General features: G+C 46.6%; 1 protein-coding gene across 5 annotated transcripts in view; it reads right to left on the minus strand.

Moving 5' to 3' along the window:
* LOC111141881 (collagen type VI alpha 3 chain) overlaps positions 1–22,100 on the minus strand; it is a 78,043-nt gene that overhangs the window by 44,861 nt on the left and 11,082 nt on the right. Inside the window, exons 2-8 of one of the 5 annotated variants that reach the window (XM_022494722.1) lie at positions 19,945–20,065; positions 17,837–18,454; positions 12,194–12,796; positions 7,874–8,458; positions 5,559–6,158; positions 3,484–4,056; positions 1,307–1,915 (exon numbers count right to left, since the gene is read on the minus strand). In XM_022494722.1, coding sequence (XP_022350430.1) covers positions 1,307–1,915; positions 3,484–4,056; positions 5,559–6,158; positions 7,874–8,458; positions 12,194–12,796; positions 17,837–18,454; positions 19,945–20,035 — 3,679 coding nt within the window. In that variant the 5' untranslated portion in view covers positions 20,036–20,065. The remainder of the gene's footprint in view (positions 1–1,306; positions 1,916–3,483; positions 4,057–5,558; positions 6,159–7,873; positions 8,459–12,193; positions 12,797–17,836; positions 18,455–19,944; positions 20,066–22,100) is intronic. The other 4 variants (XM_022494731.1, XM_022494728.1, XM_022494734.1 and 1 more) reach the window with 4 other exon arrangements.

Consider the following 22,100-nt stretch of genomic DNA (forward strand, 5'->3'; position numbering starts at 1 on the left):
AGATGAGAGGGGCGATGCCCAGGAGGCAGAGACAGCTCACCTGCGAACAGGTGGGGCTGAGATACAGAGAGCAGTTCTGAAAAGAGGCTAAGTGTAGAGGTAGGAGGATAGGAAGAAGGCAAAGGTAGAAAATAGTCGTCATTTTGAAGAGTGGGAGAGCAAATATGCTGTAGAAATATACGCTCGTATTTAAAGTAAAGAAGTCACATGTACACTATGACAAGATTTCCAAAGTGCATTCTTGAGAACCCTGGTACCCAGAGTGCACCATATTAGAAGGACCCTGCAGTCACATACATTTTGGAAATGTGGTTCTCTTACTGAATTGGAGAAATGCAATACACATCAACTGTCTCCCAGATTTATTTCACCACAAACCCTTTAGAACATTCCACAGAAGCCTGTGAGGCATACTGTACTCTGTTCCGGACACCAGCAAAGAAAAGCCCTTCTCAACTGCACCATGTTGGTCGTCCTCACCTCCTTCATTCACCCAAAGGGCACCATATCCAGCATCTGACTGTTGTCTCCCTTGCTTCTACTTTTCCCTTCCTTTTGTTCCCCTCTGCCTTTCCCCCCCCCCAGAGGGCACTCTGTAGAAGGTAAGTCACTACTGCCTCCTCAGTACTGAGACCCTCTCTACCAAGGGCTCAGTGCAGGCAGGTCCTTGGTGGGGACTGTGAGGGGAAATATATCTCAGCCCTCTTCATTCTCAGTGGCCAGGCTCACACTGATTTCTAGCTTATTATAACCAGGCCTACAAAAGCAAAATAGGAAAGATGAAATAGATAGGACTGCAGCTGTAAGAGCAAGGCGCACTCCTGCCAATTAAGACATTTACTTCTCAACACCAGCCACATTTAAGAACAGTCATCACACTTCGGTTCTGGAAATACCAATATTTCAGAGACTGTGCCCCAGCTTGAGGGACCCTGTGGTCATGTCCCCTCCCTGATCACAGAAGGCTGCCAGGGACAGCTAAGAACTGATATTGAGCTGGTGTCATAAGTGAGATGGCCCCATCCCTCCCGATATTATGCAGAAGCCTCTACATAGACTTAGGGGTCAGCACTCTTCAAAACTTTAATTTGACCCAAAACATGAATTGTAGCAGGTCCCCAACCCCCCTCTCACTTCTGGCCACTGAGAGCAAAGGCATATGGCCCCTATTTCTTCATGAAAAGCCAGTTTTCACCCAATATGGCAGAAAAAAAAAAAAAAAACAGAGGACACTTCAAAGCCCATAGTCCAAACAAGTAGCCCCAGCGGTTTCTAGGAATAATGACCCAAGGAATGCCCTCCTTACCCGGGCTCGTTGGGGGGAGCAGAACTGGCTGCAGCCTCCTTAGTTCTTCCCGGTTGAGCTGGATGACTCTCTCGGAGATCCCAGGCTGGATGGTCCCCAGCTGCCGGAAGGTAGGAATGGCCACGGCAAAGTCGGGGATGAAGGAGATGGTCTGCATCTCGGTGATGTCAGCATTCCCGATGCCGATGCCAATGGGCACTGCCCCTCCCCTCTTCAGGACGACCGAGGGACCCCTCACGTCATCCCCAGACCTGTCTGCCGTGAGGACAATCAGGAGCTGGGGGACACCTTCTGCTATCCTGCTTCCGGCCGAGCTAATCAGGATATTCCTCAGGACGAAGTCCAGGGCAGCCCCAGTGTTGGGGGTCGGCCCTCCCAGTAGGTTCAGCCTGCGTACGGCGCTGACCACACTCTGCTGATCCATGTAGGAATTTAGGTAGAACTCGGGTCTGGTCCGGTCACTGTACTGTACCACGGCCACACGAACCCGGTCTGGGCCCACATCCAGGCTCTCCACCACTCTCTGGACAAATTCTTTCAACAGAGGGAAGCCGCTCCTGACGCCCTCAGAGCCATCAATCAGAAATACCACATCCTTTTCACCTGAAACTGGGAGGGAGACAGCCTCAATGACACAAGGGACCAAAAGGGACCATCTGCTATGGGTCATGATTGGTTTGAATAATGGCCCCACACAGCTATCCAATTCAGAATCCTCAGACCTTATGGAGAGGGCTTTGCAGGTACGATTACATGAAGTGTTTGGGGATGAGGAAATTATCCTGGATTATCCAAGTAGACTCAGTATAATCAATCATGTGTCCTTCTAAGAGGGAGATAAGGTGATGAGCGTTTAAGGAGAAGCTCTAGGGGAGGAAGCAGAAGCCAGAGAAGACAGAAGAGGCTCTGCTTCTGCTTTTCAGATGCAGGTAGGGGCCCCAAGCCAAGAAGTGTGGGTCGCACAAGGCCAGGGAATGCACAAGCCATGAGAACCTCCACAAGGAATGCAATCTGATTGACACCTTGCTTTTAGCCCAGTGAAACTGATTTTGGATTGCTCACCTCTAAAACTGGAAGACAATGAATCCATTTTCTTTTAAGCCACTAAGTTTATGGTAATTTGTTACTGCAGAAATCAAAAATGAATACAGCAATATAGAGAGATGATAGATAGGTAGGTAGGTAGATGATAGCCCTTTATTTTAGAACTTCCTGATGCTTGAACAGCATTGTCAATTTTCAAAGGTATACTCAGGAAACAGTGCTGGTGGAGAGACAGGATGGCGGAACCCGCGTAACCATAAGCACATTACATAGATGGGAGCTCTCGAATGATTTGCTGCAAGTCACAGTGGATCAATGGGGAGAAATGGAGACCAGATGTCAGGCTTATAGTTCAAAACCAGCAGTGTATGTCTGAAGAGTCAATGCAAAAGTACTAAATTATCAGTTTTCAATAAAAAGATTTATACTTGAAATTAATTACTCTTTTCACTGCATTTTTTTTTCCTTAAAGATTTTATTCATTTATTTGACAGAGAGATATCACAAGTAGGCAGAGAGGCAGGCAGAGAGAGAGGGGGAAGCAGGCTCCCTGCTGAGCAGAGAGCCTGATGCGGGGCTCGATCCCAGGACCCTGAGATCATGACCTGAGCCGAAAGCAGAGACTTGACCCATTGAGCCACCCAGGCGCCCCTACTCTTTTCACTGCATTTTTATCAACAAATGGAAAGCGGTTAAACACAAAGTCATGGTAACACAGATCAGCAGTTGGAAATTCCAGTGCTGTGTTTACAGTGGAAATTTACCCACCGCTCATCACATCTTATATTCTTGATGAATGAGTTGTGGATGAATTACAGCACAGTGAGACCCACTTAAAGTAAGACATTGGAGGACTATGAAGCTGTAGACTGTTTTAGCTATAACGCATCCATGGTATGTGGCTTCTATTAGGCATAGTGTAAAAACAGTGTTTGTAAAAGGATTCTTAACTCTTAATATGTCTAAATCTTTATCATCTAATTATGAAATATCTATCTAATGTCACCCTGATTCTCCTGATTTGCCCTGAGAGCAGTTAGACAATAAAGTGGGAGAAGAAAGAGCCAGCAGCCTACTGTCCTCATGCATTGCAGAACTGGGTTGTGGAAGCAAGCGGAATGTCTGTGACATACCTGGTGCCGGTGCCCCATTGTGCACCGATTTTAAGAGATTGACAATCTGAGGTTGAAGCTCTCCGATCTTGGGAAGTGACTCGGCGGCCAGAATGAAGACGGGGGAAGGCACCATCAGCTCCAGCTCAGCAGGATCTGCGTTCTTGGCCTGCAGTACGAAAGTCACCACCCCACTCTGCTTCAGGTTGAGTGCAGGAGTGTCCAGACGATCTGATGACCTTCCTGCAACCAGCAGCACCAGGAACTGAAGCACTCCATCCTCGATCCGGCTTCCCGCAGACTTCACAAAAATGTACCTCTGTGCGTAGTCCAGTGCGTAGCCCAGATTGAGGGCTTTGCCGGTCTTGATCTTCATTCTCTTGACAAGACTCAGGATTTCAGGTTTATTCTGGTGCTCATCAAAACGGGACTCCACCCTGACGTCATCACTGTACTGAGCCACTGCAATCCGGGTCCCCTCCGGTTTCACATCAAGCTCATCAATAACCTTGTAGAGAAAGTCGCGGACGGCAGGGAACTGGCCCGAGAGATTGGCTGAGCCATCGAAGAGGAATAGAATGTCTCGCTTGCTTTCTACAACAGAAGTAGGTTGGGACACAGTGAGGGAGGAGAACATAACCAGCACCGACATGACTTCAGCCCAGCACCACTAGCATTTGGTCATGGGAGGTCACACAATCGTCTGATGAGCACTATACCAGCAAGGAAGGAGAAAACCCACTGTCAAAACCTGAAGCATGGGATGCCTGGGTGGCTCAGTAGGTTAAGCCTCTGCCTTTGGCTCAGGTCATGATCTTGGGCTCTCATCTCAGCAGGGAGCCTGCTTCCCCCTCTCTCTCTGCCTACTGCTACCTTCTGCTCTGCCTACTTGTGATCTCTCTCTCTCTCTCTCTATCTCTCTCTCTGTCAAATAAATAAATAATTAAAAATCTTTAAAAAAAAAAAAACCTGAAGCACAGCTGTAGTTAAAACGTCCCATTTCAAAGCAGTGCCTGTTTGCAAAGGACTTGAACTTGATGGTTCTACTCAATCCAGTATCATGCTTCTTCAACAAAGCAAGACAACGGGAGCCCCAGAGGGTCCTATTCTTGCATCAGGAGGTCATATCACTCTAGCAGAAGAGTGTTTTCCAACTGTTATAAATTAAACTACTTAAAATGTGGTCCTGGTCATCCTTTTGCTTAAAAATTGACCCGTCTCTAGCAACAAAGGCTGACATGGCTTAGCCACCCAAGGAGAACTGAGTTGACACCTATCTGCTCTAACTGGATTATCTTTTCCTAACTTTGAGGTTATGGACTAGGACCCCAAAGAGTGCCCATCATTACTCTGGGTCACCCTGTATATCAGTGCATCCCAATCTGCGGTACTTAGCCAACAGAAAACAGGGAGGACAGCCCATAGGGGTCTATAACATGTCACGTGAGCATTATTTTCAGCTCAAAGAATTCTCAGAGGTATTTTTATTAGGTTTCAGTTGTCTCAGTCTTGCTCCCCATCTGTGTGATCTCAGCAAGCTGGTAGAGCCAATGTGTTGGAATCTCACCCCTGCACTAATGTGCAGTGACAGCAAGAGTCCAGACTTCCTTTGGAAATCATTCTGTCATCACATCAAGACGCAGCCCTTGTTGGGCTTCTCAAAAAAAGTAATTTTCTACCTTTGGCAGATTTTGAATATTTTTTAAAAATCATATAAATAAAACAATTGCCATTTTTAAATGACCCTGATGCATTCTCCCATATGAAAGGGACGCCATCCCTCTCCCTCTCACTTCTATCTGGATCTGTGCTCCAGAAAATTCTCAGGCACTGGGACAAAAAAAGGGGGGTGGTGGTAAGACGGGAGGAATGGCAGCTGGATGTCCTAGACTTTCTTTTGTGAACAAACACCCTTTAGACAGAGGATCTAAACTTGCTGGCACGGTATCTCAAGCCCCCATCCAAAACACCTGGACCACAGATGCCCGGTCTTCGTTCTATAGCTCCGCAGGCTCTCGAGCTCAGGCTGGGCCACCTGTCCTCCCCTGGGGGGAGGTGTTGAGGGAAGGGAGCCCCGCGCAGTCGGGGAGCTTTACCTGGCTGGGCGAGCGGCACCTCCTCCACCCCTCCACTAACATAAGTGGTCAGGGGCTGAATCAGCTGCTGAGGCAAAGCCGGCAGGGAGCTGAAATCATCCATGAGATACACCAGGCTTGGGTTAAAAGCCATCTGCTCAAGTTCTGCCTTATTCGCCCGGCCAGCCCCCACACAGAAGGTGAGGACCCCTGCACGCGCTAAAGCATTGGCAGCGGGCAAGTAGGTGTCCTCGGACTGCCCGGCCGTAAGCAGGAGCAAGAGCTGCGGCACGTGTTCACGGATCCTGCTGCCGCCAGCTTCGGTGAAGTGGTGCGCGTGCACGTAGCTCAGGGCCGAGCCCGTGTTCAGGCCCGACCCCCCCTTGAGCTGCAGCTGCCTCACATGGGCCAGCAAATCTGACTTGGCCTGGTATGTGTTTAGGGAGAACTCCGTTACTGGAGTGTCACTAAATTGCACTAAACCGACACGAATATTGTCGCCTCCGACATCAAGGCTGTTAACTACGTTCATGACAAAGTCCCGCACATAAGGGAAATTGGCCTTTCCGACGTTGAGCGATCCATCCAAAAGAAAGATGATATCCCTTTTGTTTACGTGAACTGCAGTGAAGCACAGAAAACAGAGTGAGACATACACAACCGCCAGGGGCACTCCATGTGTGCCCACACCATGGGCACACATGCCAACATTTAGAACACACAGACAGTCGGTGAGGCAAAGCGTGTCCGGCTCGTCAAATATGGCAGAAGGCGGCATATTTTCCTTTCATGGTGGCTGGGGTGTGTGAGGCGTATCAGTAGCCAAGTTGACAACACCAAGTTGGCTCATGGAGAGAGAGAGCGCCAAAGGGAGAGTTTGCAACCAACAAAAATGATCAGAATCCTTGAAGCAGAACCTTTCTTCCCTGGAAGGGAAGTGACCAGCATGCCCTGCATTTCCACCTCACTCGGGTTTAGGACTGTGGTCGCAGCCAGGCTCACATGGGGGACACCAGGTCCCCCAGGGTTCCCCTCTACACATTTGCAGATAGGTTAGAAGTGTTAGCCCAAGTCGCCTGAGAAGACAAGTTCCTGAAGGCTAGGGAAAAAAATAATAAAACTATGCTGTTCTCCTCCTGAAGTATTCTTAGGATGACCCCTTTGTCATTCTTTCTTGGTTCCCTTCTGTTGGGAGTCACGGCATTGCCTGGCAATAATCCCACGGGGTGCCCTTGGGAATTCCTCCAGAGGGAGAGAATAGGATCACGGAAACATGTTAGGATGCAAAAAGACTATTTGGCATGCTTGGTTGAAGATAGGCAAATGGAGATTCAAAAGAACAGTTCCCAAATTACAGAATTTGTAGCAGCACGCTTAGGAATACATGCCTTTAAAAAAAAAAAAAAATCTCTTCCATCTCTTCCCTGGTGTCTCACTAAAATTTCAACCTGACGACTAATTTTTTCCTGTGTGTATCAAACGGCTTTGGCTTTGAGAGTGTGGACTGGAAGCCTGAAGGAACGAAGAGAGAGAGAGACTTTCAGAAGAGCAAAGAGCCTGAGGAGAAAGCAAGCATCATGCAATATATGGGTCATGCATCTGACAGTCTTCCAGTGGTGAAGTTGTGAGGCGGAAAAGCTTGCTCCTGTGATACTCATCTTCGTTAAGGACGGCGAACTGCACCCAACTGGTGTGTGAGCTCACAGACTACTACCGTGTCTTTGAAAATAACTTTTCACTGATAATCCTATTAAATGAAAGATTTTAGAAACCACTAGGCTTTTATCTCCATGCCCATTCATGGACTGAAGGGAAATCCCTCAGAGAAAGGAGAGAGGGTTAACCTTGTGCCCTGTTGGGGGCTGGGCCACTGAGCGGGGAATGTGAGCTCAGGAAAGCAAGAGCCAAACCACATCTTGATGGTGGCAGAAGCAGGCTGGACAGGAGTCACCAGTTGAGATAGATCCTGGGATCTGACAAGAGGTAACAACTAGAAGTGACCTCCTAAGCCAGAAGCTAGAAGGACAGTTGGCCCCCAGCCCTACAGTTTCCATCATATGATTTCTGTTTGATGACACATCAAGTCATACAATTCTTATATGATGATATTTTAGGACCTACAATTGTATCCTACGGCATTCAAGTCACACAATCCCCAACTCACGGTAAAAAGAAGCCTGAAATAAATCTTGGTTATGGCACTTGTTTCCATCATTTAAGACCTGTCTCTCAGCTGAGCACAAATCAAACTTGGTTCCTTGGTTGGTTGGTTGGTTTCTCAAAGGCTCTGCCTGCAGACCCACCCTGCCGTGAGTCTGACTTCCTCCCCACCATACCTTCAGAGGTTCCGGAGAGGGTCCTGAGAGGCGCCAGCAAGCCAGGCAGCACGCCCTGCAAAGGGGCAGCTCGGAACTCAGCAGGGATGAACACCAGGGAGGAATCAAAAGCAATCTCTTCCAGCTCAGCCTGGTCCGCCGCCTTGTTCCCAATGGCAAAGGACATGATGCTGCTTCTCTTCAGCTCCTGGGCAGGCTGGCTGATTTCATCTAGGGACTTACCGCCTGTAATCAGCACCAGAAGCTTAGGGACCCCCTCGGCGGCCCGGTAGCCAGCCGAACTAGTGAACAGGTTGTTGCGAACAAAGTCCAGAGCGGAGCCCGTGTACAGGACCGAGCCTTCCATGGGTTTCATTCTCCGCACGGCGGTAATGACTTCCCTTTTATTGGGGTAGCTATTGAAATAAAACTCTGGCCTCACAGTGTCGGCATACTGAGCCACTGCCACTTGGATAAGATCCTGTCCGATTTCCAGCCTCTGGATGACTTTGGCAATGAAGTCGCGGATTGCATTGAAGTTGGCCAGTCCCAGTGCGGATGAGCCATCCACCAGGAAAACTATGTCTCTCTTGTTGACTTCAATGACTGTAGGTAGCAACATTATAAGGTGAGTAGAATGGCCTTACCTATCACATTCAACTATGACTCTCTAGACAGCTAACTAGACTCGGAGGGCACTCCCGTTTGCTCTGGCCAGTGTGAAGTCAGTGGGAGCCCCAGGAGAATTTGTCAGAACACACACATTGCTGTCAGCTGCATCCTCCCTCTGGGGTGGCAGGTTGGCCTAATCCCCCACCCCCACCCACTCCTAGAACTTTTTACAAAATCGTTGGACAAAAACTAAGTTTTAGTCACCACCTGCTTAGCACATCGTCAGTAAAAAAAGCCAGGAAGCTCTTTTCTGCCAAAAGTCTGAGGTTAGATTTGAGAGCCCAGAATGAAGCCGCAGCTTAATAGAGTAAAGGAGCATCAGTGCCTACTGAGGGGGTCCTTTGTTTCACTGCCGTGACATCACGATCATCTACCATCAAGCTGACAGAGAGTAAACATCCCCATTCCCTTCCATTCTATTCTCCATGCCTGAGTTTTTCAGGCAAAGGAAAGAAAACCAAGTACTTGACATCATAAAACTTATGGAAAAGAAATCGATGTCAAAGTCAGCAAGTGGCACAGAAGGGTGTCCATGTGAGAGACCTGTGTTGGTAAGGGGCTGAGTTTCGTGTTAGGACTGTGAAAAACTGCAGAGCAAAAGCATCTGGGTGAAGTCACTGCCTCTCAGCTATAAACTTGGATCTGCCTGCCACAGGGACACACAGCAGCCAGGCTGAGCCACAGGAACAAAGAATCAGGTCAGGCACTACACCCAATCCAGACACCTGCTGGGGCTTCCAAGACTTAGAAGGATGTGGGTTATATGTCTTGATATTTGACTCTATTATTATCTGTCCAAACTCTCCTCTTTCAGGGAGAACACGTAAATGCACACATGGACACAAAACACCCAGGGACAAGCATGCAGGGACCATTGCGTTGGCCGTGGCTTGTGGGGTAGATGATGAGTTCCAAGTCCTTAAATGCTTCACAGAGACGTGCAGACATGTGGAATTCTCACTGTGTGTGTGTGTGTGTGTGTGTGTGTGTGTGTGTGTGTGTGTGAAAGACCATGAGTGTGGCACAGCCCTGCCTCCTCCTCCCCGCTGCACACATACAGAAGACAGACGTAAGTACCTGTATACAGAGTCTTAACCACACGTGTGCATTCCATGAACACACGGGGAGTGAGCCTGCTCAGATGCACGCACTCACACACACATTCCTCTCCCACCTCGGACGTAGAAGTTGACCCTAAGACCATAAATGCAGAGGTTCCTGCATTCCCTGTATGTACATACATATATGTATGTAACACATAGCGTAGATGAATAGAAAGACAGGTCAGCTGTAATCCCAGATCACCAGGCTGACTCCCTCCGCTGGCTGAGTGGCAAGTCCCCTCCTCCTCCAGTAAGTGACATCTCCTTCCTGACTTGTGATGACAACCCGAACACAGCTGTCTTCTGCTGGGACTGGGTTTGAAATACCCTTGCTGGGAGCTGAACCTAAGGTCCTGCTAATCAGCAGGCTTCTGCCTGCACCTCCTACAATGACTGCCACCAGCCCACCCCCAGGATGCCACATATTCCCCCAGACCTCTGGAGCCCAGGACTGGGCTGGCTTCCCTGGTAGTGCCCCAATGCTGTCGGCAAACATCCAGACCCCTCCTGTCACTTCTCCGGGCTGTCTTGTCTCCACCCGACTCTGCCCATCCTCAGCGACTCAGGACCCTAGCCCGCAGTAAGGCCTGTCCTCCCACGCCACCCCCCACCCCTCACCCTGCAACTGTAATTCAGGCCCCACCTGCCCTTACTGTTTCTGGAGATTGCCACCCACCCCACCTCGGCCTGGCCTCTGCCTGTTGCTCACGCATGTTCCACCTGCCTCCGCCATGCCAGGCCCCAGATCTGCTCACCCTGCTCCACAGCCCACCTGCGAAGTAACCTACACCAGCTCACAATGACCAGTGCTCTCCTGGAAGCCTTCCTCTCCCAACCTCTGGAAGGACCACTTTCATTCTCTGCTCTCGGCTCCAATGTGGCCCACACCCATGCCCCATCTCACCACGCAGATCCCTGAGAAAACAGAGCCACTGGAGGGTGGTCCCTAAGCTCCAACCTTCCGTGGATTAAGTGAGCTCCAGCCCCACTACCTTACAACAGTTCTGGAAAGTGGGCATGCTCCTTGGTGTTGCAGGGACATGCACCCAGAGCATTGTCCCTCTGCTGTCCCCTTTCTATCCTGCAGCTTCTCTAACCCACAATCCCTGGCCATCCCATCTGAAGCTCTCTCCCCCTGTTCTTCCCCCTCACAGCCCCAGGCTGCCCTCATCTACCTTCTCACACTTGGAATACTATCCTGTAACGGGGCAGTGGCCACGTCTCTCTTGTCCACCACCACCGTGTTTCTGGTGCCCAGCTCACACCAGAGAGCCAAGGATCTTTATTGAATATTCACAAAGTAGTCACAAAGATGCTGTCTGTGAGTGAGGAGCTAACCCCCTAGCTTAGGAGAACTGAAATGAGAGCAGTGTGCTGCTTGTGAAGAAGAAAAACATGAAGCTTCTCCTGGAACAGAAATGTCTTCATCCATAGCTCCCAGACCATAAATTCAATAAACAAATATAAAACTCAATAAACCTCCCAGGGAGGTTCTGCAGCCTGTCCAGGATCACACAGCTGGTTACCATAAAACCCGGGACTAAAGGCGAGTTCTCCCAGCTACAGCTGTGGTGTTTCCTCAATGTGGACAAGACCTATGGAAACCATCTGTTTGTTTCCAAAAGTGTGCAAATCCAGAGAAACCTCCAATCAGAGGGATGTCTAGAAACATTAAGGGAATTTTCAGGATGGAATTGGGCATCAACTCTGGTTTTCCCTACCCAGCAGTTTTGCAGAATACCACAGGTGATCTCTGGCAGACAAATGAGATCACCAGTTAAGGGGACTTGGTACCAGAGGGTCTGCCTGAAACTTCTCTGCCACAGCCTCAAGCACAGCTGGACTCTTTACATTTGAAAACACATTCTCACCTCCCACATTTGTTGCATGTATATGTGTTAGGTAATGGGATTGGTTTCATGTTCAGAAATGTCTCCAGCTGGGCTCTTATGCCAAAGGCCCCCCATTTGAAGGTATGTCATGATTTTGCCACTCCAAAGAACCAGTCAGAAATTGGACAAGCCCAGGCGAACAGCATCTCCTGAATATCCCCCAAGGGATCTGTGTTGTTGCTTACCTTCAGAAGAGAGGTCCTTAATACCCACCACAGAGAGGACCCTGTGGATCAGCCCACACCTACCTATGAGCACACCTCTTAACATGCCAGCTTCGAGGCAATGCCATTGTCCAAGACCAGTTTTCTCAGAATTGTCATGAGCCCCTGAGATCCATTTTTCAGATGACTGGATTGTAAGTAAACAGTACAATGATGCTCGACAGCATCAGAGTAACAGTTCTCTAGAATTCACCTTCAAAGCACACTTCCTTGACAATGCATATGTCAACATGAGCTTCCCGCTCACCCCCAGATCTCGTGGTTTTTTTCCCACACTGCAGCAATCACAGACATCACATCCAAGAGCCAGCACACGGCAGAAGGACTCTGCTGTGGGTACTTACAGGTTCTCCTGAGGTGAATCATTCTGTAGGAGCCTGCCTTGTTTCTACAAAAACCAATACACAAAACCCCCCATTCCCCCACGGATGGAGAGAAGAGCATACGTACCTTCTGTGACAATGGTTGGCGGTTGTAAGACAATGTGCCTTTGGGCCACGCCAACAATGTACGGCAGTAATTGCTCCTGGAGGTCCCCAAAGCTACGGAATTCCGGGACAGTAAACACCAAGTTGTCATTGGTAGCTATGTGCTGAAGCTCGGCCCTGGAGGCGGCCTGGGCTCCGAGGCCAAACGAGAACACGCTAGCCTGCTTCAGTGCTACCACCCCATCGCGGATCTCGTCACTAGAAGGCCCAGCACTTATGAGGACCAGCACCTGGGGAACCCCTTCCTCCACTCGGCTGCCCCCTGCCCGGGTGAAGTGGTTCTCCACCACGAAATCAAGGGCAAGGCCGACATTGGCCAGCTCCCCGCCAGTGAATGCAAGGGCTTTCACTGCATCCAGAACCTGGGCCTTGGTGGAGTAGGTGTCCAAGGAGAACACGGTTCTGGGCTCATCGCTATACTGGACCACCCCCACTCGGATCTGCTGAGCTCCGACTGAGAGTCTCTCAAGGAGATTTACAAGGAAGTCGCGAATGACTGCAAAATGGACACTTCCGGTGTTGTTTGATCCATCAATAAGGAAAATAATGTCAGCAGAGTCTTGTGCTTTAAAAGAGAGAAATGCAAAAATGTGAAAGCGTTAGAACAAGTGACCACATGCATCGTTCAGTGTTCTGACATGTTTCTTTGGAAACCAATAAGAAACACGAAATATGGACACACAAAACACATGTTGATTAAGGAATGTGAAATTCTGTTTCAGTTCTGCATTCTGAATGGATAAGAGGCAACTTCTTAAGAACCATGGTGTGAAAATGGGACATTTATACCAAATTTGCATTTGCACCAACTCTTCAGTTACACTTCAAAACATCATATTCATTTGTCTGAGAAATCATGGGTATGTATTCTAGAAACTTCTACAGAATTTGGAGGGAGATGTTGTTGCATGGAATTGTGCATTACCATACCCACAGGAGAAGATAAGGGAGTGCGTGCTCTTAACAGAAGTCCAAACATGATTTCTAAGTTTTGGACATTTCTCTTATAATCCCCAAGTGATCTTAGGAATTTTCTTTGTCCGAATCCACAGCTAGGAAACAGAATCTCAGATTCAGGGTTCGGTGACTTAGCGTCCCAGCATGTTAGACAATTCTTTGAGCAACAGTTTCTTCTCTTTTCTATAAAAACCAAAATGGCGTAGGTACGCGACTCTATAAATTTGAAAGGAAGAACTCAAGCTACTCTTAGAGTTCTCATCTTAAAAGCACTCTTAGAGATGTTTGGTTTGATCTTTTCTTTTTTTAATAACTTATTCTATTTAAATTCAATTAGTTAACATCTAGTATATCATTAGTTTCAGATGTAGAGTCCAGTAAATTGTCAGTTGTACGTAACACCCAGTGCTCATTGTATCAAGGTCTTTTCCTTTTTCATATGACATTTAGTTGCATGAAATTCACATGTGGGTCTGGGATTAGGCTAGATGTCTTGCTCTTGTGTTTTTGCTATTGCCTCTATATTCAATCACATAATGCAGAACAATGTTAAGCAGAGTGATATGAAACCAGTCATGACATAATTATCCAACCTTATTTTTATGACATCCCACACTGACTGCCTAGTGAGACCATGAGCCTCTAATAAACCCTGAATCAGAATTAGCTCTGGGGTTATACAGATGGACATAAAAACGGAGACCTAGGCCTCTTTTCTCCCCATAATGGCAAGTTACACACTCCTATCCCGTTAGGGAGAATGGGGATTTCACAAGGCCAATCAATAATTTGGAGACCTGAGCAGAATATTTCAAACGTTTGGCTAGAACATTTATATCAGACTGGTTTAAAATTAGTGGAAAAGCCAAATTAGTCTGGTGAATGTTTTTTAATAAGTGCATGTCAGGAACAGGAATGGATTCTTCGGGAGCATATGTGATATTTATATTCTGAGATTTTAGGAGGCTGTATTTAGGATATAATCACAAAACTATGACTAGTCATTCTGGCTTTTTTAACAACAGTGAATATTTTATGTTTAAAATGAAAATTTCCTTGGGCCAGCAAAATTGCTTTCATTTTCACTATAGAAATAGGATACAAATCCAATCTCATAAAATGAAAGAATTTTGCTATAGAGCAATTATGTTCTTCCCCAAATTCCCTCACAGTGTATGCCAAACCAGGGATTGCTAGAATTGAAACAGCTTGGTCTTCCCTCCTTTCCACAAAATCCTTGACATTTTTGCAGATGAATTCCTTGCATAGGGGAAGATATTAACTTGTAACTATGAGCTCTAATGAGAGGAATAATTTACTACAGTATTTTTGACACAGTAATTTTGATTTGCTTCTCATATTTTTAATAAACATCACACCCAAGTATTAAATGAGAGTGGGACTTTGCTAAGAATGCCAAAGCATTTACTACTCTTTAGCCAAAACTTAAGATTCCTGAGGGATCTCTGGGAGGATGCAGGGCCTCAGAAATGGCCCACAGCATCACTAGAGCCAGATGCTCTGTCAATCACACCACCATATTCCTCAACATTTCCCAGGCGTGAATCAACACCCCAGAAAGATGATGGAAGATTGGCCACTGACTCCACATGCCAGGTCATTTAAAAGAAGGATTAGTGATGAGCCTAGGGTCAAGAAGAGAAAAACAACACCTAAAACACAAAATGGCACATTCTTTATTTGTTTACTACTTTTTAGTTAATTTATCGCATTATTATTTTGTGGTTGCAATTTCCAGGAGTACATAAAGAAGAGAAGCCCTGTGGGAGAATCCTTGAACTTTTCTCTTCCTAAAGGCTGAATGGCAACAGGTCATAGAAACATGTTGGATAATTTGTCATCACTGAAAAAACAACATTGTCCTCTGATGCACACAATGATGGAATGAACAAGGGCATGCTGTGTTATCCAGGAGAACCAAAGCCTCAGACGAGCACAAGAGCTATGGGTTCTTGTGTACAACAAGCCATACCAATGACCAACACCAACTCTTAAGGATAACCAGGTATAATAAACTTAAAAACAGGAGGTTGCCTGGTTCTCTGCTTTAACAGCTCGTGTGTCACACCCTCTCTGGCATTTTCTACAGAGACGTTTCACAATGTCCATGGAAACATCAAGCTCCTTTAACACTGTTGGAAACACTCTTTCCCTGAGCACATTTGTGTGGGCTCAGTGCCTTCCTGAGCTCGTGGGATGCTTCCTCTTTTTAAGTATAGTAAAAAAGATCACATACAGATTTCCTACGTAAATCTGAAAAATTGTAGATGGACTTTGTGAGTGCTTTAAAACGATATCTTGCAAAGAAAAGAAGGCTGACACTGAAATCCTCGCTGAATACAGACCACTTATCAGTTTCGCTTCAGTGCAGACCTTTTGTATCTTAGTGAAATGCCTTTACAAAAGAATAAGAAAGAGATTTTTTTAAAACGCAACCTTCAGAGACTGATGACTTGAGCAGAGTTCATTTAGAACAGTGGGGACCATTAACATTTCGTACACGTACAGGTGATGGGAAGAAATGGCCCTAACTTACTAGCAATCTCTATACTGCCCTCTGGCAACCTTAAAAACCATAAGCAGAGAATGATTATTATTTTACTTTTGGCTGTGGAACATGCAGTGGGCTGTGATACTGGAGGAATTGCAGAGTGAAGTTAATCAGAAAAGACAACATAAACGGATTAATATTCCACCCTGGAGCTGCTAGTGGCTTGGACACTAGAAGACAGAGATGCTTTCTAGGTATAAAAACAAAGGTTTTATCATCCGTGTGGAAACAGACTCTATGGACAGGCTCCTTGTTCATTGATAGAATGGTTAAAGGTAAAGGTAAACTCATCCCCTCTTTTTCCTGAGTCAGCCAAGCCAGCACTCAAGAAAAGATGTCCCATTTCTCTACTGATCACTTCACTGTTTGGACACGGGTTAGTTCTTATTCCACCATTCAGAAATGTGATTGTTGGTGAATTACTGACACTGAGAATATTGTAGAGACTGGGATAGGTCATCACAAATACCCACGTGTCATATCCTTGTGGCCCAGAGTGTTTGGTCTGGGATGCTCTGGGGGGGTCCCAGCTCCTTCTCCTATAATCTGGCAGGATCGACACGTCTGTCATGAAAGGCATGTCGCACGTAGGAGAGGACACTTTCCAGGGTTAAACATAAATGATGGAAGCCGTCACTCACTCCTCTGTCAGAGGTAGACCTGCTGGCAGGGGTGTCAACCTTCCCAACCCTGTCACAACTGAGATCATGGGAACCCTGGGGAAGACCACTCTCTGAAACAACTTGGGGTTGGTTAGTTCTGGAACCCTTCTCTCCTCCAAGCTCTGCCTGAGATGACCGGTTCCTTCTCCTGACATCTAGTCAACTTCTTCCCCAGCCTTTGCTTTCTGAATCTGTATTCCCCCATTATCCTCACCACAATCCAGAAAGCTCTACCTTTCTCCAGACTCCTCATGCCCCTCATGCCCCTTTCCACCAGCCCCTCCCATGTGGCCTTTTAGATTGCCCAATTTATGCCTCAGAATCTCAACTCTTTCTTCTCCCTGCTCCACCCCGTGTGTGGAATTAACAAGAGACAGACTCTCCGCCAGTCACCCAGCCTCCTGCCTCATCTCTGAGTCCCTGGGCGGCAACCACTTTGGAAATTTGGGAGAAGCCATGGGCATGGATCTTGCTCCCGTGGTTGCTTCCTGGGTGTGGTGTGGAGCCTGCCCAGGCCACCCCCCACTCACTCCTCCTTCAAAGAGTCATCCACTTCCTCCTCTTCCTCAGGGTACCCAAGTGATCTCCGACCTTCCTCAGGGATTCCCTCCCATCACACTCAGCCTTATGTCCACACCACACACCCTGGGCTCATCTCCAGAGACTGTAACATCTCTGTGGCTAACCCTCCTGAATGGCAGCCTCCCAGGTCCCCCAAGGCCCTCTTCCCACTGCACCTTACACTCATGAGGGCCACATGGGCCTGTGAGCATCACTGGACACTACCTACCCTCACAATCAGCCCTCAATCTCCATCCATCCACAGTGGTAGCGTTCCCTGGGTTACACATCCGGTTGCCTCTCTAGGGCTCCTCCCCATCCTGGTCCACACCACTGTCCCCATCTTCCCCCCATCTTCCCCAAAGCAGGACCCCTGTGTGGGCCATTGCAGGAGCTGACTCACTACCATCCCGGATTTCCCTCCCAAGAAGGTCCCCTTGCCTCTTTCACTCTCTCTCTGCAAGCTCCGCCATAGCCATCCAGCAGGGAGCCCTCTTTCCAGGAAATAGGCTCTCTGTTCAGGTAAGAGGTGCGAGGGATCTTTGTTAAACTCCTGACCCACCACGTGGAAGCTGCTTTTGCTAGGAATGGTTGAAGGACCTCCTGTGGGATCATAATGGCAGATGGGGGTTTTATTGAGTTCATATTAAACTGTTTGAGGTAGGTGAGAGCTCTATTTCAGAAGGACACTATAGAGCATGGTCAAACCTTTGTTTTTAGACCCATGAAGAGCCATCTCTTCCCACTCCCACCCACCCACCACTAGCCACAGTGTTGCTCGAATGCCAGCGGTTGCCAAGCTTATCTCCAAAGAACAGCAAGGCGGGCAGCAGCTTGGCCATGTTGCCATTACCTGTGATGTCTTTAAGGGTCTCTGTGCCTCCAGCCCCTTCTGGAGCCACGGATGACTGCACACAGGACACTAAGTTTCCTACTATGTCATGAAGTGAGGTAAAATTCTCTAGGTTGAAAACATGCAGATTGAGCGGTTCGCTTGCTATTTCTTTTAACGCTCCTTCATCTGCTTCCTCAACTCCAATCGCAAACACGTTAACATCAGCAGACTTAAGTTCCACTGAGGGCAGAGTAAGGCCGTCGTCCGAGTGTCCATCGGTTAACACTACAATAACCTGAGGGACTCCATCACGGGCCCGGCTTCCAGCAGCCTCAGTAAGGTGATTCTGCATTACGTATTCTAATCCTTTTCCAGTCTCATTGCTTCCCCCAATATAGGACATGTTGGAAATGTGGGAGAGGACTTCTTGCTTAGTACGGTACGTATTTAACAGGAACTCAGTGTGTGGGTTGCCGTTGAACTGGACCAGAGCAAAACGGAAATCACTGTCTCCCACAGCTAAAGATTCTATAACATCATACAGAAACTCTCGAACAAGTCGGAAATGTTCCTTTCCAGTGCTCCAAGAGGAATCCACTAGAAATATTATATCGGCAGCAGCACCATTTTTGACATCTTTAAAAAAAGACATTTGTTTAGATTTTTCTCCTGTTCAGCACAAAGCCTTCCTTCCTCCTCTGTCTGCCCTTGAACTGGGCACTCTCTGAGGGAGCTCGCTGACTTACCTGGGTGCGGGGACTTGACGGCAGCTGGTGGCCCCTCACTAGCCCATGTTCCATATGCAATGAACCCTATATGGGAACCAGTGGCAGGCTCCAGAAAATGGGGGCGGGGGCGGGAGCATTCCCTGGAGTGTCTTTAACTCAGGCATGATTCTTTGTGACAGCTTGAGCCCCAAGACCCACCTGATGAGACCAGAAGGCTATCTCATCAGAGATCACCCACCAGCATTTTATGAGTTCATCCTTCAGTTTGGGCTCTGAGACTGGGCCTCGAGAAGAAGGAACCATGAAAACTCCCACCACTTTACATCAACTAGCCTCCAATGCTTTGAGTAATTTGTGAGAAGAAGAAATGTAATAAAGAGGTCTTCCTTCAGTGAAGACTTGTGTCACTGTAGAAAAAAGCAGCATCTCGTTTTTCTGTCTTTTTAACATGAAGAAAGGTACTCTAACCAGTGACTATATATTTCTCAGGGCCAGAAAAGCCTTTGAGATGTGAGACGTTATCTGTCTTTTTCAAAGATGAATCCAGTCCTCTCTGAAAAATAGAAGCAGGAGGCTCAGGGTGTCAGGCTGTGGGGGGCCAAAGAGTGCCTTCTGTGCTGTGGGCAAGGCTGGCCGCACACAGCCAGCTCCTGGACTCTACTTACCTCAAGCTGCCCTGATGCCCCAAGGAATGTCCCCCTTTCCTTGAGACGGTACTCAGCTCTCTGCCCTCTAAGGACCACAGAACCTTGTGGGAGGATCCCTGCCCAACTCCCAACTTTCCAGGTAAAGAAGAGGAAGACCCAAGCCCATCCCCCCATCCCTACAAGCTAATATTGCATGAAGCATTTCTCAATTTTCTAAAACTCTGCAAGCAACTTCTTAAGAGAGTTAACTCAGATCTATTTTTTAAAATGGTTTTGAGAAACTGACTTTCTCAAGATAGGGTGATTCTAGATCAAAAATGTCTTTATGTGCCCAGAGTGATAGAGAGGGGATGATCTGTGTGTTCTGTTTTTAAGAAAAATGTTTATTTTCAATCATTGTCTTGCCCTAGTTTTATGTGCTGTGAGATCAAACCAGTGCCAAAAAGGTGGAAAAGCTCTATATTTGGTAAAATATTTGTGAAACAAACTTTCTGCTCACAACCAGTGTAAAGACAAACCACCTGTGAACCAACTTCAGGATATCCAACCTAAGTTTTCATAAAAATAAGCCATCTATCCCTGATACAGAGCATCTGGAAAGGTCTGTAGCCTGAATGAACACCTGATAACAAAGGGTTTCACCATCCCTTCAAACCATGTCTAGGTTCTATCTCAAGCTCTTGAGGTCTCAGATCTATAATCAGAGAACATATTCCTTTGAATAAAAGTAAGAAATGTTTCTGGATCTTACCTGCTTGCTGCTGTTGGGCACGGGTAAGAGAAAAGCCTGAGAGAAAGAGACAAAACATGGCCACCAAGGGCAAATGTCGATGTTTCCTCATTTTGAACGTGTCTAAGCACCAAGTGGGAACCTGAACGAGAAAATAGGGCAAAGCGAAGTGATCAGTTTCAACACTCAGATTACAAACTAGGATTTATCCGTTTTATGAAATGTAGCTTTGACTAAACAATACATGAGAATCTTTGAATCTAATGATTATATCCCTTTGGCCATAGCTTAAAAAAAGGTGGGGGGGGGCAATTAAACTTTGTTTCCTCTCAGACTGAGTTGGGCATCAAGTCACCAAACAAATGGCAGAAGGAATCAAGAGTAAAGGTATTTGTGGGCACAAAGAATGGTAGGTCTGTGACACCCAGCTTAATTGTGTAGATTAGGTTTGAAAGAATCCCCCAGGAAATCTTTAGTTTATGGAGAAAATGGGCTTTGCCCACATTGGAGTATGTGCCAACACAACCATGGCCTCTGGACCCACTTCAAATCTTGCCCTTACTCTCTATTTAGCACTCTCTTCCCAACAAAAACCTGCTGTATGCCAACCAGCAATCTCCGAATGGAATGTATCCAGGGACATTGAACCAACAAGCTTGTGAAGCCAAACCTGAGGACTGACCACGTTGCTACATGGTGTCCCATAGGCACACACCACTTGGTGGCTGCACACATGACTTTCAACCAGCCAAGCTCATGTTCAGATGGGCTCGGTAGCCTGTGTCACCAAACCTTTGTCCTACAAACAACACCCTCTCCTCACCCCAAATCAGAAAGCACCCCTGCCCTATCAAAATTCCAATGACATTTTTTTGTAGAAATAGGGGGAAAAAATCCTAAAGTCATACAGGTGTTCAAAAGACCCAAAAGAGCTACAACGATCTTGAGAAAGAAAAATAGAACTGGAGGTGTCACATTTCCTGATTCCAAAACATATTACAAAGCTACAGTCTTTAAAACAGAATGGTGCTAGAATAAAGACAGATGTATAGACCAATGGAAAGAGACAGAGATCCTGGAAATAACCCTCACCTCATGTATATTGTCAAACAATCTTTCAGAAGAGTGCCAAGTCTAAACAATAAGAAAAGGACAGTTTTCAACAAATAGTGCAGGTAAAACTGAATATCCACATGCAAAAGAACAAAATTAGATGCTTATCTTATAATATTTACAAAAACTAGCTCAAAACAGATTAAAGATCTAAACATAAGACTTGAAACTCTAAAATTCCTAGAAGAAAATATTGAAGTCTTCATAACATTGGATTTGGCAATGTTTTCGTGGATATGACACCAAAAGCAAATGGGAGTTGATCAAACAAAAACTCTGCGCAGCAAAGGAAACTATCAACAGAGTGAAATCAACCTACAGAAAAAGAGAAAATATTCACAAACCCCATATCTGACAAAGGTTTCAAATCCGGAATATATAAAGAACTCCCACAACTCAACAACAGCAGCAACAGCAAATAATCTGACTTAAAAATGGGAAAAGTGCTTGAATAGACATTTCTCCAAAGAAGATACACCAATGACCATTAAGCACATGAAAAGATACTCAATATCACTCATCATCAGAGAAATGCAAATCAAAACAATGAGATATCACGTCACACCCATTAGAATGAATATCAAAACAATAGTAAACAATAATAATTGATGAGGATGTTGGAAAATTGGAACCTTGGTGTCCTACTGGTGGGAATATAAAACAATCCAGACACTATAGAAAATGATATGGAGGGTCCTCAAAAAATTAAAAATAGAATTACCATATAACCCAGCAATGCCACTTCTGGGCATACATCCAAAATAACTGAAATAGGATTGCAAAGAAAGAGCTGCACATGGAAATTTGTTGCAGCATTTGCCACAACAGCCAAGAAGTAGACACAACATAAATGTCCACTGATGGATGAACAGATAAAGATAAATGTGGGACATGCATATGGTGAAGTATTACTCAGCCTTAAAAAATAAGGGAATCCTACCATATGAGACATTGTGAGATGAAGCTTGTGGACACTATGAGAAGTGAAATGAGCCAGTTACAGAAAGACACATACTGCAAGATTCCACTTAGAGGTGGTATCTGAAGTCGTCCAACCGTTAGAA

Source organism: Enhydra lutris, unplaced genomic scaffold, assembly GCF_002288905.1.
Source record: "Enhydra lutris kenyoni isolate GAN:26980312 unplaced genomic scaffold, ASM228890v2 scaffoldscaffold1, whole genome shotgun sequence".
Taxonomy (NCBI): domain Eukaryota; kingdom Metazoa; phylum Chordata; class Mammalia; order Carnivora; family Mustelidae; genus Enhydra; species Enhydra lutris.